Raw genomic sequence first — 19,337 nt, 5'->3', positions numbered from 1 at the left:
AACCATGACGATATTTACATTTTTGTCAACGAATAAAAACGAGATGAGAATGTTAGAGAGGGATGATTTGGGAAAAGATTAATTCAGAATGAATTTGCTGCGTGGTTAGGGGGTTAAATGTGCATCTTTGAACTGTATTATAGGCTACTGATCTATCCGGCGGGACATAAGCTAGCATACATTTGTTGTGCGTCTCATAAAATGTTAAAAAAATGTCAATATCTGTGAGTAAGAGGAGAGCAGACATATGGAGAAGGGTATAACTGCAGCCTAGAGATGGGGGTAGGAACTTCAAAACGGGGCGGGAGCTCCAAAATAGGGCGTGGCTTTCTCCCATTGATAGACAGGCACATGACTCGCATGCACATTTTTTTCCCCCAATCCACTTCAGCACAAACTCCACCCCACAGCTGATTCGAAACATTTTATTGGTTGTGTCAATCACAGCGTTGATTTCCTACACTATGCTACAAACAATGCTAACACCTAAACCTTCCCCTCACCTTACCCTAACCTTAACCAGTGAAACTGACTGCATGGCAGGATTGGCGTTGAATAGTGTGGTAGATTATGCGATATGAGATCGCTGGGCCATCCGTAACTCCCCAACCAGACCTCACCGGAAAATGGGACCTTTTTAGTTACACCGAGTGTCACTACCCCCTCCTACCCTGCGAATTTCGAGCCCCGGGACAGCCCCTGTTGCTTAAAACAAAGCGATAGTGTAAAAACACCACTAGCCACGAGCTTTGGGGCTCTGCTCTCATATTTATTTATATAGAATATTTTATTTTATTTCCCTGCTGAAAAAACAAAACAAAACAAAAAAAAAACAACACAAAAAAAAGATGGAAGTAGCTGGTTTTAGCTGGTCTTCCAGCCTGGCCAGCTAAGACCAGCCTGAAAGTGGCCAAAACCCCTCTAAAACCAGCCTTCTGACCAGCTAAGACCAGCCTGGATGACCAGCTAAAACCAGCCAACCAACTTAGGCCTGGCCTGTTTTGTTTTTTTTTCAGCAGGGTTTAGATCAAGTAAAAACAATGTTTAATTTATAAAGTTTTATTTTGAAATGAAAGTCAATAACAATTGGCTGAAGTCATAGCCAATGGTTAAAGTCTTTGCGCGACGAGCCCCCGTCCCATTTTGGAGGTTCTGCCCACTTCTGGAGTTCACGCCCCATTTTGGAGAACTCCAGTCTCCAGTTATACATACTTGGACATACGAATAAATTTGATGACGCAAAAGAGAACTCAATTCAGTCCAGTTTTTTGAGCGCAGACACAGCGCATGAGTACTCTTTTGCATGGCATGAATGGAGAAATACACACAAAAAGATGTTGAATTGTCTGTTTTGATGAGTATTCACGTAAATCATAGCCTATTGATCTATCCGGCGGGACATAAGCTAGCATACATTTGCTGCGCGTCTCATAAAATGTTAAAAAATGTCAATTTCTGGGAGTAAGAGAAGAGCAGACATATGGAGAAGAGTATAACTGCAGCCTAGAGATCTTCAAATGGGGGTAGGAACTCCAAAATAGGGCATTGCTTCAGTAGGCACACTTGGTTACGTCTTAGGTAAATGTAAACACTTGGGAGACTATGCTGCGTACTTATGAGCTGACAAGTCGTCATTACAATGTCAGGTGCATTGAAGTCACTTTGGTCGGAACAACATGGCGATTTACCTTTTCTACATAAAATGGTAATTGTACAATAATATAATATTTTGTATATGTAGCTTATATAGTTTTACTGCACATTATAAAAAATAATTATTTTATTAATTTCAACAAATTTACCGTCAGTATAGACACTGCATATCTATTGTCTTTAGCTACGTCCATTGCATCCAACACGTTTTTCCACTGACACGCCCCCAACTCGGAAACTCGGGGCTTAAAGAAAATTTCAAGTTTCCCACTCATAATAATGACTTTGTGGTGGCGTTCATGTGCATTCAGCTCGTAAATACGATCTATCCGACATGACTTAAACACACCACTATAGGACGTTTATCAGTACATTGCATCCGTGCATTCGGTTTTAAAGGGACAGTATCCTAATTTAGTTGCTATTGTTTGTGGCACTGATGTTAATAAAGCAACAAAAGAAAGACAGAAAATCACTCACTGCTCTTGACTGAATCACTTTAGTAACCCTAATACAGATTAATCTGAATTTGTTTATATAAATAAATATGTCTGCTTGAAAGAATGAAGAATGTGGTAAACATTTATTATGCATAATTAGCCTATATAACCATTGGCATTTAATTGAAAAGAAAACCATGTTCTTGTTTCTTTATAAGAAGTGGTTTTATTTAATTAATATAAAGTCATGTTGCGTGTCCCGTCAGTTAATTACTCATGTTAAAACCTTAATATCAAACCTATACAATAAGTTTGGTCATCTATATAATGAATTCATTACACTGTAAATAAACCCATTAAATTTTAGCTGACTAAATCTACTGTAAATTTCGTCAACTAAAATCTTGTGATATTTAGTCGACTAAAACTAGACTAAAAATAAAACAATCCAGATGACTAAAATATGACCAAAACTAAATGGCAATTTAGTCTAAAGGCTAAGAATAAATCTAAATTTACTGTTATGAAGCTACATGAATACTTTTTGCATGCAAAGAAAGCAAAAATAACGACTTGTCTTCGACACGCGTTCCAAAGAAGAACAAAGGTTCTACGGGTTTGAAACGACACTAGGACGAGTAATTAATGACAGTATTTTCATTTTTGGGAGAACTAACCCTTTAAGTCAAATACTCTTGCAGTATTGAGTCTTTTTTGCAGTCTGAAACACACACAAGATCAAAGAAAATTAAATTCCTCAACTCATCATCATAAAAGAGTATCACATGTTGTGCTGTCATTACCAAATATTGATGTTTTCTCATACATATTAATTTACTTTTCACTTCATACACGCATTTGGTTCAGAAAAATCTACAAGAACAGGCAGCTACAAGACAAATACAATCATCCTCATAAACTGTCAGTTTGTTATGGCCATAAGCTTTTCTGCTTGAGAGTGTCAGACAGCTAACAGCTGTTGTTTTAGTTAATCGGAGGGATTGTGTAGTTTTAAATGGACTGTGCGTTTTAATGATGTTAGCTGTTGGATTGTGGCATGAGTCTTGTGCTTGTGATCTGAGGTGCTCAGGTGATCTGTGTGCTGGGACGTGTCAGCAGTGAGACCTGTGTCAGCGGCAGGCCACTGTTACTCAGGGAGCCGTTATGCACCCTGGGATCACCATGGAAACGCTGCTTCAGACGCCACCGTCTCCACCGTCTATGGACTTCATATTGTACCTGTTGAAAGTTAAAGGTCAATAGTTGTTAAGGTTTACCAGTGAAACATAAAACAGAACCGTCTTGCTCCTTAGGCCTAGAGTGGGATCCAATAATGACAAGTGTGTCTAAAATGTACAGGAAATGTATGATGAATTAAACTCGGTCCGGAAAGCATAATCTAAGATAATTTGATTCAAATTTCAATTTTTTTTGATCTACTCACCTCTCCATTCAAAAAACAGTACAGCAGTGCCACAATAAAGCCCTGTAATAGCAAACGCAACATGAAACAGAGCAAAAGGCAACGAAGGATAATTTTATAAAGCCAAAGAGAACATAAATAACAAAATAAATGTAATATGCAATGTTTGGGATTCATTATTGTTTTTCATTTTTGTTGTTCATGAAGTGTATAGAGTGCAACCGAATGTATCTGCGCACACACACTGTACAATCGCATAATGCAAAATATACTATTTAGCAAACCTCAGCTGCATAATTGTTTATATCACAGCAAAAATGTAAACTGTATTATCGCATAGCTCTCTATATAAACTTGAATATATAATGAATCTAACTTTATCCGCATACTGTATAGCAATATATACAATGCAGCAATTCTCAGCTACATGACTGATTATGTTCACACAAAAATGTAAACCGTATTATCGTAGAGCTTTATATATAAAGTTGGATATATATTAAATCCAAAATAATCTGCATACTGCACACTCACATAAAGCAATATATGTTGCATAACAAATCACAACTGTCTGTTTTCTTTTGCAATATTATCACCCAGCTCTTTATACAAAGTTGGATACGTAAGTATATCAGCTAAATACACTGTACTCATGTAAAGAGATATACAGTAGGGTACTCTATACAGCAAATACCAACTGCAAGATTTATTTGTCACAAGATGTATATACAGTATGCAGATGTATATAAAATGTTTATCTGCATATATACAGTATACTTATATACTTATAACATACATATATATGCTTGCTTTTATTGTCGCAAAATGTAAATTATATTGTTGGTCAGCTCTAATCTGCTAAATGTGCCATAAAGTGTGAGGATTTTAAAAACATTAACGTCATGAAATTCTGTAAAGCTACAGTTGCAATCGAAATTATTCAACCTCCCAGATACTGCAGTACTTTACAAATAAACACTTTTCTGAAGATCCAGGTCTTTATAAAAATTGCATCTGCAACAGTTTACCGGTATATTAAAAGTGATACTGTCAATATATAATGAAATGAGGATTTTTTCATAATATAGCTATGTCACAATTATTTAACCCCTATTCAGCATTGCAGTTTGAAGTCACTTATTTTTATGGTAGGGAACAAAATTGTCTTAAAACACAATTAAGCCTTTAAAATCTCAAAAAAAAAAAAAAAAATGAATGAGCCTGTGGTGTTATATATACATACAAACATTTAGCCCAGGGGTGCCCAAATGCGGTCCTGGAGGGCTGGTGTCCTGCAGAGTTTAGCCTCTCTGTCCAGTGTTGGAGCTAAACTCTAAACTCAAGACACCGGCCCTCCAGGACCAAGTTTGGGCACCCCTGATTTAGCCCATGCATGTGCTGAAGCTGAGAAGCAAATATGGTAAAGTCAACAAAGCTCTCACAAAAAGCTATAGAGAAGAAATAGTTTTATTACATTAGAAAGTCTAAGGCTACATGAAGATTCCCAAGACAATAAAAGTTCCTAGAGACACAGCTGGCAGCCTTGGATTAAAGTGTGCTGTACCAGAAAACCCTGAACAAATAAAGCTCAATATCATAAAATGTTTGATAAGAGCAACTAAGAAAAACCTGCAATGCACAACCAAAGACTTGCAAGATGCCCAATAGGGCCTGGCTGAAGACTTGCACTTGCACTTTCAGACTTGCAAGATCAGACACCAGCGATTCCACAAGTGACCTTTTTATTTTTTAATTTAATTTAATTTATTTATTATTTTTTTTGTTAATCAAATCTCTCAACATTTTACTTTTTTTTATTTAAAAAACAATAAATAAATTAAATTAAATTAAATTAAATTAAAAAGACTGCAAGTGACATCACTTGTGGAAGTGCTGATGTCTGAGAGTGCAAGTCTGAGAATTCAAGTCTGAGAGTGCAAGTGCAAGTCTGCAGCCAGACCCTTCTCGCAAGATGACCCAACGAAAGGAGGAACAACATTTCAATGCAGAATATAAGATGAACACAAGACAAGTATGACCTTCATGTTGAGGCATCTTGCCAAATACCACTCTTGACCAAGCAGAACAAAAAGGCCGACTTGAACATGCTAAACTTAATTTGGAAAGACTTGTGGAGTTCTGGAAGAATGTTTTATGGAGTGATGTGACCAAACTGGAACTTTTGGGGCCTGTCGATCAGCAGTGTATCTTGTGCAGAAAAAAGTCAAAGCTTATAAGCAGAAGAACACCATCTACATCATCAAACGTGGAGGTGGATCAGTCTTGTTATGGGGTTGTTTTACTGTAGCAGGAAGTAGAAAACATGGCCGCATGAAAGACATCATGGATTCTTTAAAGTATCAGGCCATTTTGGCAAGAATTGTGATGTCTTTGGTACAAAGGCTGAAGCTGATGATCAATGGATTTTCCCAAAGTACACATCCAAATCTACTTATGCTTTGTTCAGGGATCAGTCATAGAATGTTCTTGAGTGGCCTGTTCGGTCTCCAGATTTAATTCTCATTGAAAATATTTGGTTGAATTCGAAGAAAGCTGTGGCAATGTGAAAATCAAAGATTACCAGTGATCTGAAAGCTTATTCAGGCGAGGAATGGACCAAGATTGCAGTAGAGAGGTGACAGAAGCTTCTTAGCACTTACAAGCAGCGTTTATTGGTGGTTTTAAAGAATAAAAGATTCTGCACCAAATTTTAGTTTGGGGGTTGAATAATTTTGAACATGAATGTTCAGAGCCATTTTTTTTTTTTTTTTCATTATTAATTGTAATTGTATTAATAATCCTTCTCCAAAAGTGTACTGATGCTTTCACTGAATTGGTTTCACAAAATTTTGTTCTCTGCAGCAAAGTGTCTTGCAGTTTAAGGGGGTTGAATAATTTTGATTGCAACTGTACTTTGAAATAATGAGTATTGTGAAAAGCACCATACAAATACATTTGCTGTGACTGTTCCTGTGTGTGTATGAAAGAGAGATGTTGATTTGTATATCATCACCTGTGTGGATGCTAATGCTAGCTCAATGACGTTCCAGATTTTGAAGGTTAGCACGCTCACTCTATCAGGGAAGAAGGCAAAAAGCACATACTGGAGCCCAAACAGTGACACTAAGAGAAATGTAGATTTCGCCAGCTTCCTACAACATAAAAAAACAGGATGATTAGGAGTTGTGTGTCTGTTTTACACGCTCATTTATTTTTAATCATATAAAACTGTTAAACTGGAGTGTTAAAAATGACTTTCCATTAAATGCATATTATTTTTTTGTCACAGTCATTATTTTTGCAATTCTGTTTGTTACCTCAAACATGTTATTTTGTCTCACCTGTGATGATTAATTTCATTTCCATGCATATCAGGAGCTTTCAGTTTTGCCACTAATGTCCGAATAATACTCAGAAAAAACAGCATGTTTACCTGAAAAACATAACCCTTAATAATTGACAATTGAAGATAAGATAATTGAAAAGGCTAATCATTGTTCTATAGACTGTTGGATATTTTCAAAAACAGGACAGTATTATGAATAATATATTTAAAAAAAAATTATAAGCACAGCCATTTGAAAGTAAAAACACCATTTATATCTGAACAAACTGTCCCGAAGCTGGACGAATCAAAATTGAACTGGAAAGTTTGCTTACTGTGATAAAAATGATGACTGGTACTCGCAGTATCCACCATATCCAGCCATGATCTCTCGTCTCCCAGCATCTGACAACACACATACACAACATACTGTGTGTTCTCATGCAAAGCCTCGCTGGTTTAAAATAGCCTCTCTTATATAATACAAATATAATAAATAATCTTGTGTTGTCCAAAGAAGGTTGGTATAAACAAAGAAAGTCCTTTGAGAGATCAGACTATGCTTAAAAGAGACTAACTTACAACTTTACCCACTCTGAAACCGATGTTTCGGTGTGTGTGAACGTACCCTTCATCCTGGTGCAGATATTTGGCCAAACTCCAGCTAATAATGATGAGCATTGGGATCCCTGTTAGAACAAAATTATTACTGCATTCCATTCAGTTCCATTTGTGCTTATGCAAATTTATTTTGTCTTGTACTGTTCAAGTTTGCATGAATTCTGACCAGTGAAACTGTATGTTGGATGCTCAACTCTAACCAAATAGAAGAAATCTGCGTTTTGATAACCATAAAGTTCCTGATCCCATTGACTTCCATTTTTTTTTTTTTTGTCCCAATATGCAAATGTTATTTATGTACATATATTAAAATTCCATATATGAAATATATTGTCTTATCCAAACAAGTTAATAGATGTTGATATTATTTAAGTAAATATGAAAGACATCGCTAGTAAAAAAATAAATAAAATATTAAAGCTGCAAGCAGCATTGAAAGGACCATTGCACCCGGGCTCACCGCCACCCGGTGGTATTAGGAAAACAGCGAACAGTGAGCAATATGCATTGAATAGAAGGAATATGTCAGTCGATTATACGTGCCAAACTTCCTGCTGCCAGCTGATGGCGCTATGACTATAACTGAATATAGGCATGTAGATGTCTTCAGGCCAGGACTTTTATCAAACATGAAGTTTGGTGCAGATTGAACATGGTATGTTAAATTAGTGTAAAGCATGACATATCCTGTCACCAACAGGTGGTGCTTTAATTATAACTGAATATTGGCCTTTAGATGTCTTCAGGCCAGAACTCTTACTAAACATGTGAAGTTTGTTGCAGATTGGACATTGCATGTTAAATTAGTGTAAAACAAGTCATTCCCTGTTGCCAGCAGGTGGCGCTATGATTATTATGATTATGATTATTATGTTGTGTTGTGTTGGCATAAATGGGTTCAGACTGGGACTCTTGTCGAATGTGTGAAGTTTGGGGCAGATTGGACATTGTAAAGTTGAGTTACAACAACTACTTTTTCCATGGCGAAACATTAAACTTTGTCGGGGCAACATTGACACGCTCTTTAACAAAAACTCAAGATCTTGGCAATTTAACATTGCAAAGGCTTTTAGATTAGACTGACCAAATAAAATGTTAATGTAATTAAATCTCTATGAGAAGTTTGTTACAGCATAAAACGTCACTTCCTGTTGCCAGCAGGAGGCATTATGACTTTAACTGAATAACAACTTCCTGTGTCATGGTGAAATATCGAAGTTTGTTAGGCCGCCACGGACACGCCCTTTAACGAAAACTCAAGATCTTCACAATTTAACATCACAAAGGGCATTAGATTACACTCACCGAATTTGGTGTTGATCTGTTTACATCTCTAGGAGGAGTTCGTTTAAACACAACGCTTGAAAATGGCAAAAAAAACTTGGCGAGAAAATTAAAAAGAACAGACGTCCTGTTGGGTATTGCTGTGTTACATGTGTCTGCCGAATTTCGGATATTTATGTGAAACATAGCTCAAGGGGCACTTCGTTGAAATTGTATAGGTGGCACTATTGAGCCATTTTGCCACACCCACTTCTGAAACCCATATCAGATATACATTTTCACCACTTTTTTTGTTTCATGAGTTGTCGAGCATGTTTAGGCCCTGGAGAAGAAGAAGAAGAAGAAGAAACTGAGCAATTCCAATAAGGTCCTCGCACCACCAGTGGCGATGCCAATGCCTATGCCATAACTGATTTAAAATACATTTATTTCATACTAAGTATACTTCAAATCTATTAACATGTTTATTGGCATATCACTGAAGACTTACTGATATAAAATTATAATTAACCTTTATTTGGAGATTATTTTTTTTTTATTGCACAATGCACTTTTCTTAATATTATGCCTAAAATGTGTTTAAATATCACTGTTGATGAGGACTGTATGATCCCTGTATAATATAAGTCTTCAAATGCAAGATATTAGTGTGCCTGAAGTATACTTGCAATAGTTCCACTTTAGCACAATCAAATATGCTGAAGTATATTTTCAGTTGGACCTCAGCACTACTTCTGCACAAATTAACTGCATTAAGCACAAAATTAGTTTAGCAGATTTTGAACATACCAATTTTGTATACTAAAAGTACAATTGCAGGGTATTTTTTAAAGTCAGTTGAAGTCAAAAGTTTACATACACCTTGTAAAATCTGCAAAATTTTACCAAAATAAGAGGGATCACACAAAATGCATGTTATTTTTTATTTAGTACTGACCTGAATAAGATATTTCACATTAAAGATGTTTACATATAGTCTACAAAAGAAAATAATAGTTGAATTTATAAAAATGACCCCATTCGAAAGTTTACATACATTCTTAATACTGTGTTACCTGAATGATCCACAGCTGTGTTTTTTGTTTGTTTGTTTAGTGATAGTTGTTCATGAGTCCCTTGTTTGTCCTGAACAGTTAAACTGCCTACTGTTATTCAGAAAAATCCTTCAAGTCTCACAGTTTCTTTGGTTTTTCAGCATTTTTGTATATTTGAACCCTTTCCAGCAATGACTGTATGATTTTGAGATCCATCTTTTCACACTGAGGACAACATTCAGGTATCATGTGAAATATCTTATTCAGAGCAGTACTAAAAAAACAACATGCATTTTGTAAGATCCCTTTTATTTTGGGGAAAAAATGAACTGCAGATTCTGCAGATATGACATTTTATGACATGACAGTTGCAAAATATATGGTATATATGACATACATGGTCACTAAAAAATCATCATATAAATATTTACATATGTACATAATCAGATTTTACTGTGGGGATTGCATATATGTTATAAACATATAAGTTTATCTACCCAGAGAATGTACATATGTGGAAAAGATATATTGTCTTATATCAGTAACACACACGCCAATACCACTTTCTGATATAGGGCAATATATCATATATTACAGTTCTGTATGTAATGGAAATCAGTGGGATCATAAACACTAGAACATTCAACCAAAGACTCTTCTTCGTTCATCATTTTGGGAGCTTATTCTGTAGCAAAAGAACAGAATGTTTTACAGTTACCTCAGAAAGTACCTGAACACTTAAGCCACACTTAAAAATGTCCTCATTTCACTGAATTACATAACGAAATATCATGGCAAATGTCACTTGTGCTAACCGTTACCAGAGCTTTTCTCATATCTCAGTGACTGTAAATCAGTTGGTACTCTGGTGATTGTTTTAGTGGATGTCTGACATCAAATCTTCTGAATTTCACATAGGTGTCCTAGCAGAGAAACCACACACTCTTAAAAAGAAAGTTTTCCAAAAGAGGGTTTTGCATAGAAGATGCCACAGAAGACCGATTTTTGGTTCCCCAAAGAACTTTCTAGTGAAAAGTCTTCAAAGAGCCATTTGAAAGAACATCTATAGAACCTTTTGTGCAATGAAAAGGTTCAAAAGATGTTTAAGGTTCTTTATGGAACCACTCATGCCAACAAAAGAACTTTTATCCTTAAGAGTGCAGAAAATCACATGAACTATCAACATTACCCTATGAGCATTATCCATAATACTTTCAGGAGAATGGAACCTACCCCAGCCAAGCAGGATGTACCAGTGCACGCGTTTCTTCTGTGAACGCAGTGAGAGGTTAATGAGGCTGTGCAGGTAATGGCCTTCCACCAGCAGCCAGCTGTAATTTGCCAGGATGCAATAATTAGACAGGAACAGTGCCACTTTGCAGCCAGGCTGAGGGAAACCCCGGAAACACATCAGCTCAGAGAGCTTATCTGTACATGTCTTTATGATGTATATGTAGAATATAATGCGTTTATGTGCATGCATTGTGTGTGTACCGGATGAGAGTTGCAGTGGTAGTACTCCTGTGAGTACCGCAGCGCAGCATCTCTGACGAAGATGAAGATGGCTCTCAGGATGAAGGACAAAAAAAGCTGCATGTGGATAAAATTACGAGTGCAGTGCAGCTTTCTGGAGGAGGGATGGGGGTTGGGATGGAGAGAGAATTAAACGAATAAAACATACAACGCATGTAAATACATTTGTGTTTAATTCAGTGTGGCATGCTGGATTTTTCTAAACTACACTTATCCAAAAGTACTGTAAACGTATACATGCGTAACATCTTTATCATCACAAAGCCAGCCTGTGCAAAGTAACTGCAGCATGGAACTTGGAACACGAATTGCAGAATTCTTTGGCTGATGTCACAAAGTTTAGCAGAGCGACGGTTTAGGCTCAAGACAAATTTGCAACGATGTCGGGATACTTTCCATCTTCCATGTTCTCGCTCAGAATGACAGCTATTTTAATTTTAACTTCTTTTCGGGTGATTTACGATTGTTATCACTAACAGAACAAGCACTGGAGGAGAGTTTCTCTGTGCTTAAGGATTTGCACACTAACTGCATACTAACTTGACTGTGTATTGCTTTTAAAAATTAATGGAACGGTTTACATGTGTTTGACAAGAACTGTAATTCCCTACGTTTTGTTGATGTGAAAGTTTATGTAAGTGTAATATTGCTATATGTTGTTTTTGTTCTTCATTAGTGGTGTTTGCTAAGGTGAGTATCCTCAGTATTGTGCAAACTTAAAGGTATTCCACTATCTCAAAAAGCAACTCGACTCACACTGTTTGATCTATGAACACTTACGATATCTCAAATCATGCAGCTTGTTACTTCTCTAAGAGACTGTAGTTATAATTTTTCTTCAGTAGCATAAAAACAGGCAAAATAATCTAATGCTCATATGTAAAAAAAAAAGGTCATTTTTTTTACCTTTTTTAATTCTCTAATCTCACAATTCTGACTTATTTTCTCAGAATCTCCAAATTAACTATGTGTAAGGAGGGATTTAAAGAGACAGTTCACCCAAAACTGAAAATTACACCATGATTTACTCACCCTCAAGTCATCCTATAGATGTATATGACTTTCTTCTTTTAGACAAATACAATCAGAGTTATTTTCAAAAATAGCCTGGCTCCTCTAAGCTTTATAATGGCAGTAAATGGGTGTTGATATTTTAAAGTCTAATAAAGTGCATCAATCCATTATTAAAAGTGTTCCACACAGCTCCAGGGGGTTAATAAAGGCCTTCTTAAGGGAACTGATGCGTTTGTAAAAAATATCCATATTTAAAACTTTATAAACCATACAACCCCAATTCCAGAAAAGTTGGGACGTTTCGTGAAATGCCATAAAATCAGGAATATGTTATCTGTTCATTATCTTTAACCTTTATTTAATTGACTAAAGTACAAAAAAAAAAAAATGTTTTCAGTGGCCAACTTTTAATTTATTTTGTAAATATAATCAAAGTTTGATTTTCAGGGCTGCAACACACTCCAAAAAAAGTTGGGACAGAGGCATGTTTAACAATGTGCCACATCAACGTTCCTTTTAATTACAATGTTTTATTGTTTGGGAACTGAGGATACTAAGTTTTGCCAGCAAAATTGTTGTTCAATCTGGCTTGATAAAATCATAGAACTGATGTATGGCTTTCTGCTAGAGTAACAGAAATTCAAGTTGCATTTATTGATGCAGCTGCAGACATGACGGTTTCTTATGCAATGCCATCTGAGGGCTCAAAGGTCATGCACATTCACCTGAGGTATCTTGCCTTGCCCTACACAGACTGACATTTCTCTGGATTCTCTAAATCTTCTCACAATATTATGTGTGGTAGTTGGTGAAAGACCTAAATTCTTTGTGATTTTTTTTATTAAGAAATGTGATTTTTGATTTTTTTGACACTTTTGTCATGAAATTTGGTACAAAGTGATGATCCATGATCTAACTTCACTTGCAAAGACTAAAAATGCTCCTTTTATACCCAGACATGACATCCTCACCTATATCAATTTCACCTGCTTACAGTGAACTGTTTCAGAACAGTTTAATTCTATAACCCTTTCACTTTTATTTGGCCTCTGTCCCAACTTTTTTGGAGTGTGTTGCTGCCATTAAAATCAAAATTTGGTCATATTTACAAAATAAAATTAAAAGTTAGCCACTGAAAGCATTGGAAATGTTTTCTTTGCACTTTAGTCGGTTAAACCAAGGTTATGAAGAATGAGCAGATAACATATTCTTGATTTTATGGCATTCCACGAAACGTGCCAACTTTTCTGGAACTGAGGTTCTGCTAACTGTTGTATGTGTGTTCACGAATGAGTGGCGTTCCAGCGGATGACGTACACTGTAAAATAAAAAAACACAATTTGTTAAGTCAGCTTAAAATAATTTGTTACCCTGCTGCTTTTGTTACCCACTTAACAGAAAATTTTAATGCAGCCAGGTTACAAATTATTTTAAGTTGACTCAACAAATTGTTTTTTACAGTGTAGGACGTGGGTGAACACAGTGACAAATGTGGAACTGCAGAGGAGAGAGCAAAACAAAACACCGGTCACAAATTAGAAATACAAAACAAGAATTTGGAAAGAAAAATGTCAGCGGATTCTGATATAACCCGAGTGGAGACTGGTTTTCCTTTGCTATAAACACAAATTAGTTCTCTTAAGACTATTCTCACCGGAGCTTACGCTACACCTACGTCTTATGTCACAGGATGTAGCTATGCTTTTTTGAAATGCAGTCATGAAAGACAGTTCGGAGAGGTAATTATACCAAAAAACTTTGATGACAGACTTTGGCTCAGTCATTTCAGATAAACCAAAACAATGTTTGAGATGTTATGCAATAAGATTGGTGCACTGGTTAGTCTAGTTATGCCATCCCATCTCACAAAGTCACATGACTCTTTTTATGCACATCAAGGTATTTATTCTGTAAATGTGTTTCCATTTTAGTTTATGCATGTGTTTTCTTATCGGATAAAAAAAAAATATCAGACTCAGTTGTGCATTTTTTAGAATTTATGGACATATTGGTATTTCCATTCAGCATTTTTAATGCAATATCTCAAAATGCATATTAAAATAGGTGGATAGAAAAATATCTATTGAAACTAGGAGGAGGAGACTCTTTTTACTTGGGACCAGTAAGCACTGAGCCTAGCAACTACCTAGCATTGCCCTAACTATTGCCAAGAACACCTTAGCAACTGCATAGCATGTTTTTTGTTTGCTGCTCAGTATTATTAGTACACTTGATATGTTCATAATGTAATAATCAAACATACACACACATACGCAAACACACACAGTCTGTTACCTGAACACACACAACACCGTGAGGGCAATGCTGAGTGAGACCAGAGAGATGGCGTATCCAGCAGAATACATGATCTTCACATAAAAGAAGTACTCATGTGAGACCAGCACCTAGAAGAGACGGATCAATTCACATTATGCAGCACTTAGATGTATAAGACCATTTATAAAAGCAGTGTTACTGGTTCAGTGAAACGAAGATGGGAAGCTATTGCTATGCTGTTGTCCCTGGTACATGCATTTACTGTTTTTCTTTCTTTAACTTGTAATCTGTCCTTTAATGTTTGTTCATTTTTGTAAAAGAGAATGAATACACAAATAAAACGTAATATGATTTTCTATAGTACCAAATCAGTGGGAATTTGAAAGCTGTCATTGAGTCCATGGCCACAGGCAAGTTCGTATGGGGGAAAGATTTCAGACCAGCCGTTTTCAGTGCAGTTTTTCATCACAGCTCCTGTGGACAACAGACATGAGACAAATAACAGACAGCACATTTACAGCCCTGTCCAACAGTTTATTCCTGAGAACCACCCAGAGTACTCTTCATTGTGAAATATTTTATAAAAGTCCATAATCATATATGGTTCGTGTTGTTCTTTAACTCTATAAATAAAGCCTGCTTTATCATATCTGACACATAAATGTCTCTTATGACCAAAACTTTCCTGAAAAACCTGCAGTACACAATCTACTACATCCCTTCTATCATCTGATTGCTAGTTCAGACTTCTTTAGTGAGTAAAAGGCATTTTAATTCAATTGTGAAACACATCCCCATTGAGGTTGCAGTTCATTTCCCATGAAATCTTTGCAATATAAACATTAAGATCAATCTTACTGAAAGCAACTAAGGTTTACTTAATTATTCATACATATGTTTAAGAAAAAAATCACGTTAAAATGTATTAAATACGATCCATCAGGCTTCTGGGGAAAGTTTATTTGTTACTTTATATCTCTCAATCATCATTGTATTGCATTGCATTATATATTTTACCACCACAATAAACACTACAGAGTTTGATAATATCATAATGGCGCTTTTCCACTACAGCGCTCAGTGTCGCTGGCAATGCTACAATGCCACTGCTTTGGGGCGTGAATATACGGGCAGAGCAAAACAATGGTTATTTGCTCTGTTTGCATTTCATCTTCTTCTTTTAACGGTGGATCGCAAACTGAACACTTTATTGGTGCCATCTAGGGCGCCATCACATTTAATAAAAGCATGCAAAGTGCATTTACTTTTGCATGACTTGTTCAGTGATACGTGATTTCAGCTCAGTAATCCACCAGTTCCGCAAAACACTCGGTAACATACATAAAAACCTTGCCTTGTCTACTTTTCACAGCGATTGGTTGTCGGCCGGCGTTTTTCGCTTGTGATTTGCATAGCGTTGAGGAATGCCCATCCTTTTTGACACTCTCAGCTGCTCTCAATATTTTCTCCATGCCGCTTTCAATCCCCTAAAGCACCCCGTGAGCATTTACGATCAACTTCCATAGGAATGAATGGAAAATGCTCGCTTCGCTCACTACGTGCCAGTGGAAACGCACCGTTACGGTGTGTCAAATTTAGGGCAGAGCATGCCTCTGAAAACAACGTTTACACCTTGTTTGCGTTTCATCTCCGTCTTTTAACGGCGGTTCGCAAACTAAACACATATAATGCTAAACTGGTGGAGTACAAAGCTGAAATCATGTATCACTGAAAAAGTCATGCAAAAGTAAATGCACTTTGCATGCTTTCATTATATGCTAGTGCTTAGTTTGGAAGTCGCCATTAAAAGAAGATGAAACGCAAACAGGGTGTAAACATTGTCTTCAGAGGCATGTTTTGCATTAAATTTCAAACGCCCCAAAGCAGTGGTTGCTGGCTAACCATCCATTTAAATGTAAAGCAGCAAGCTCACTGGCTGTGTATCCAACATGAGCCAGTCAGCTCATGCTGAGTAGTTTAAACCTCGTAATATCATCAGTTTGCGTTAATGACCAATTTAGAGTTTCATGACAGAACTTGACAGAAGGCTTGTCTGTGAAAACCCAGGATGCAGCTGACCTTTGACCCGAAGGAAATTGGGGCATGGCCGCGACACAGTCTCTCCCACTTCAGCATGAGGCCAACAGTTCAGATCATCCCATAAAGTACTGCAACCTGGAGGTGGAGTACAACAAAATTAAGAGCAAATCTGAACAGGGTGGTAACTAGAAGCATATCTAATTATTGCTCTACTAAAGGACTAAAACATAAAAATCCTTAAAATGTTTTGTGCATGCTTGTGTATGTGTGAGCAGTGCTTTGCATTTGAATTTTGTGAATGTAAATTTTGTTATGCATTTGAAAATCATATTTTGCAAACTGAATTGGTGTTTGAGAACATATAAACTTCATTGTGAATGTGAATTAGATTGCACATTTAGGATTTTTATTTTGTAAAAGCATTTATTTCAAGTCTATTCTGGTTCAAACAATGCTCAATCTTGATACTAGTTAACTTGTGCAGTCCAAGTGATGTTTCAGAGGGTACCATTTTTACAAATTCCTAAGTTATAAAATCATTACATTTTTAAGGCTTAAAATAAAAAATTGTAATGCCACATTATGTACAAAGACAGCTTATACAACCATACAGAGGCCTCTACCAAGTGATTGTACTGGCAGTTGGTTAAATAAATGCCTAGTTGGGAATAATAACACCACCTTCAAATTACAGGTTTGGCTAGACTCCTGCATTTCTGTGACGATAAATCCTAACGCAACAGAATACAACTCTAGAAAACTGTGCTGCCAACCTGTTCTATTTTCAGCATAGCAATGCATCTCTGCACAAAGCAAGGCCTATTAAGAAATGGTTTACTGACTCTGGAGAAGAACTTGACTGGCCTGCACAAAACCCAGACTTAAACCCCACTGAACACCTTTGGGATGAACTGGAATGGCGACTGTGAGCCATGATCCAACATCTTGTGCACTGGCTTTCAACTAGGGGGCTTCAGCAAACTTCGAAAGGGGCATCAAGATGACTTACAAAGATTTATAATTTTACACAAAAAGCATTAAAATTAGCTACAACAAGTAAAAAATCTAATTATTTATAGATGGATGTATAAGGTAGCATAGATTTAAACGTGTTTACAATTTCTAGTTCTGGAAAAGTCATGTAAAATACAAAATTTTAAAAAATACAATTTTTTTAAATGAATATACCTTTTCCTAGTTATGCCAGCACTGAGAGAAAAATATGGAAATTAGGTAAGAAAGATTATTGGAATATGTTTTACAAGAAAATACTACTAAAGTATGTATACACCAAAAGTTTAGCTTCAATTCAGTGTGTTACACACCGTTTCTTTATCATTTGGTCTAAATCCTACACCAAATATTTCTCAGCAATGCTCTAAAATATTAAAACTGTGGGCAAAAATATGTTTAAAAATCCCTACGCAAATTATGTCTCCAAATTAGGATTCATAAATTAGATAAAATAGACTATTGTAGTTTTATTTATATTTTGAAATATTTTTATTTCAATTTTAGCTAATGCTTTCGTATTTCATTTGATTTCAGGTAAGCTTTTTATAACTCTCTGTTGTTTGCAAACAAATGCAGTCTTTTGGCATTCTTCTTTGCTCTTGTTCCTTCTTCTGTCTTTCTCTCTAATGAATGGCACAGTCGCTCCTTTTGCCCCTTTTGCTGTCTCTCTCTCTCTCAGTCTGATGAATGGCAGGAAAAGGTGCGTGGAGATGTAAATGTTTCTCTGTTTCTACAATGAAATACAGAGAGGAGAGGTTGCGAGCAGCAAAAGAGATCTGTACAGCGTTGTACTGTTATTGTGATGTGCCTGTGTTGACAGGCCTGTATTGACTGTTTCCTGTGTATGTAAAGGACAGACAATATTTTGAGAAAGGATTTCTGCTTACAGAGTGCAACCTTAAGGCCTGTTCACACTGTCAGTTTTATTGCCATAGGGCTGAGAGTGGCCGAGTGTTGGCGCTTTGATGGTCCCACTTGCTTCCTGTCGTATCTAAACTGTCCTCTCACAAAAATTGCAAAAAATTGCAAAATAAAAAAAAAACATGAGATTCGTGCTTATGACTGCACATGCGCATTAACTGGTCTAACACTTTTTGAGCAGAAGCAACAACATTCATAGAGCAGTTCATTTCATGTAATGAACATGTAAATTTAGTTCAGCAGGCAGTTTTTGAGATTTTAGGATTCCCCCATTTATTTAGAGAGGACTTGGTCTTCGAATAGCTGCCTGGAGGTGCTGCAAATATGGCCACTGAGTGAACAAAAAGGGACTTTGATGATATCCTCACGAGGGGTGACCAAATTTGCTGCCATGTCAGAAATTCAACCAACCACCCGATTGCCGGTCAGTCATAAGACTCAGCTGAAAATTGGCTCAAAACTTCCACTAGCAGTTTTCTCTATCTCCGCTATCCAACAAAACCCTTACAGCAGCTTGTTTTGCGGTCACACATTGGCTATTGTAAAGTAATTTAAAGGGGTCATCGGATGCCCATTTTCCACAAGTTGATATAATTCTTTAGGGTCTTAATGAAAAGTCTATAATATACTTTGGCTAAAAAATCTCAATGGTTGTGCAAAACAACACACTTTTTACCTTGTCAAAATGAGCTCCCCTCAAAAATCATCCCATTTTGAGGGATTGTTCCTTTAAATGCAAATGAGCTCTGCTCACCCCG

At 36.5% G+C, this 19,337-nt stretch overlaps 1 protein-coding gene across 1 annotated transcript in view; it reads right to left on the bottom strand.

Annotated features, from left to right (window-relative positions):
- Positions 1-2,555: 2,555 nt before the first annotated feature.
- The window catches only part of LOC127171232 (secretin receptor), a 21,044-nt gene continuing 4,262 nt past the window's right edge, over positions 2,556-19,337 (bottom strand). The window contains exons 3-13 of the mRNA XM_051119745.1: positions 16,684-16,779; positions 14,969-15,078; positions 14,623-14,732; positions 11,275-11,407; positions 11,014-11,167; positions 7,470-7,530; positions 7,177-7,246; positions 6,858-6,949; positions 6,530-6,668; positions 3,538-3,579; positions 2,556-3,332 (exon numbers count right to left, since the gene is read on the bottom strand). Coding sequence (XP_050975702.1) covers positions 3,180-3,332; positions 3,538-3,579; positions 6,530-6,668; positions 6,858-6,949; positions 7,177-7,246; positions 7,470-7,530; positions 11,014-11,167; positions 11,275-11,407; positions 14,623-14,732; positions 14,969-15,078; positions 16,684-16,779 — 1,160 coding nt within the window. The 3' untranslated portion in view covers positions 2,556-3,179. The remainder of the gene's footprint in view (positions 3,333-3,537; positions 3,580-6,529; positions 6,669-6,857; positions 6,950-7,176; positions 7,247-7,469; positions 7,531-11,013; positions 11,168-11,274; positions 11,408-14,622; positions 14,733-14,968; positions 15,079-16,683; positions 16,780-19,337) is intronic.

This window comes from Labeo rohita, chromosome 9, assembly GCF_022985175.1.
Source record: "Labeo rohita strain BAU-BD-2019 chromosome 9, IGBB_LRoh.1.0, whole genome shotgun sequence".
Classification (NCBI taxonomy): domain Eukaryota; kingdom Metazoa; phylum Chordata; class Actinopteri; order Cypriniformes; family Cyprinidae; genus Labeo; species Labeo rohita.
This window is presented reverse-complemented; position numbering and strand designations above follow the sequence as displayed.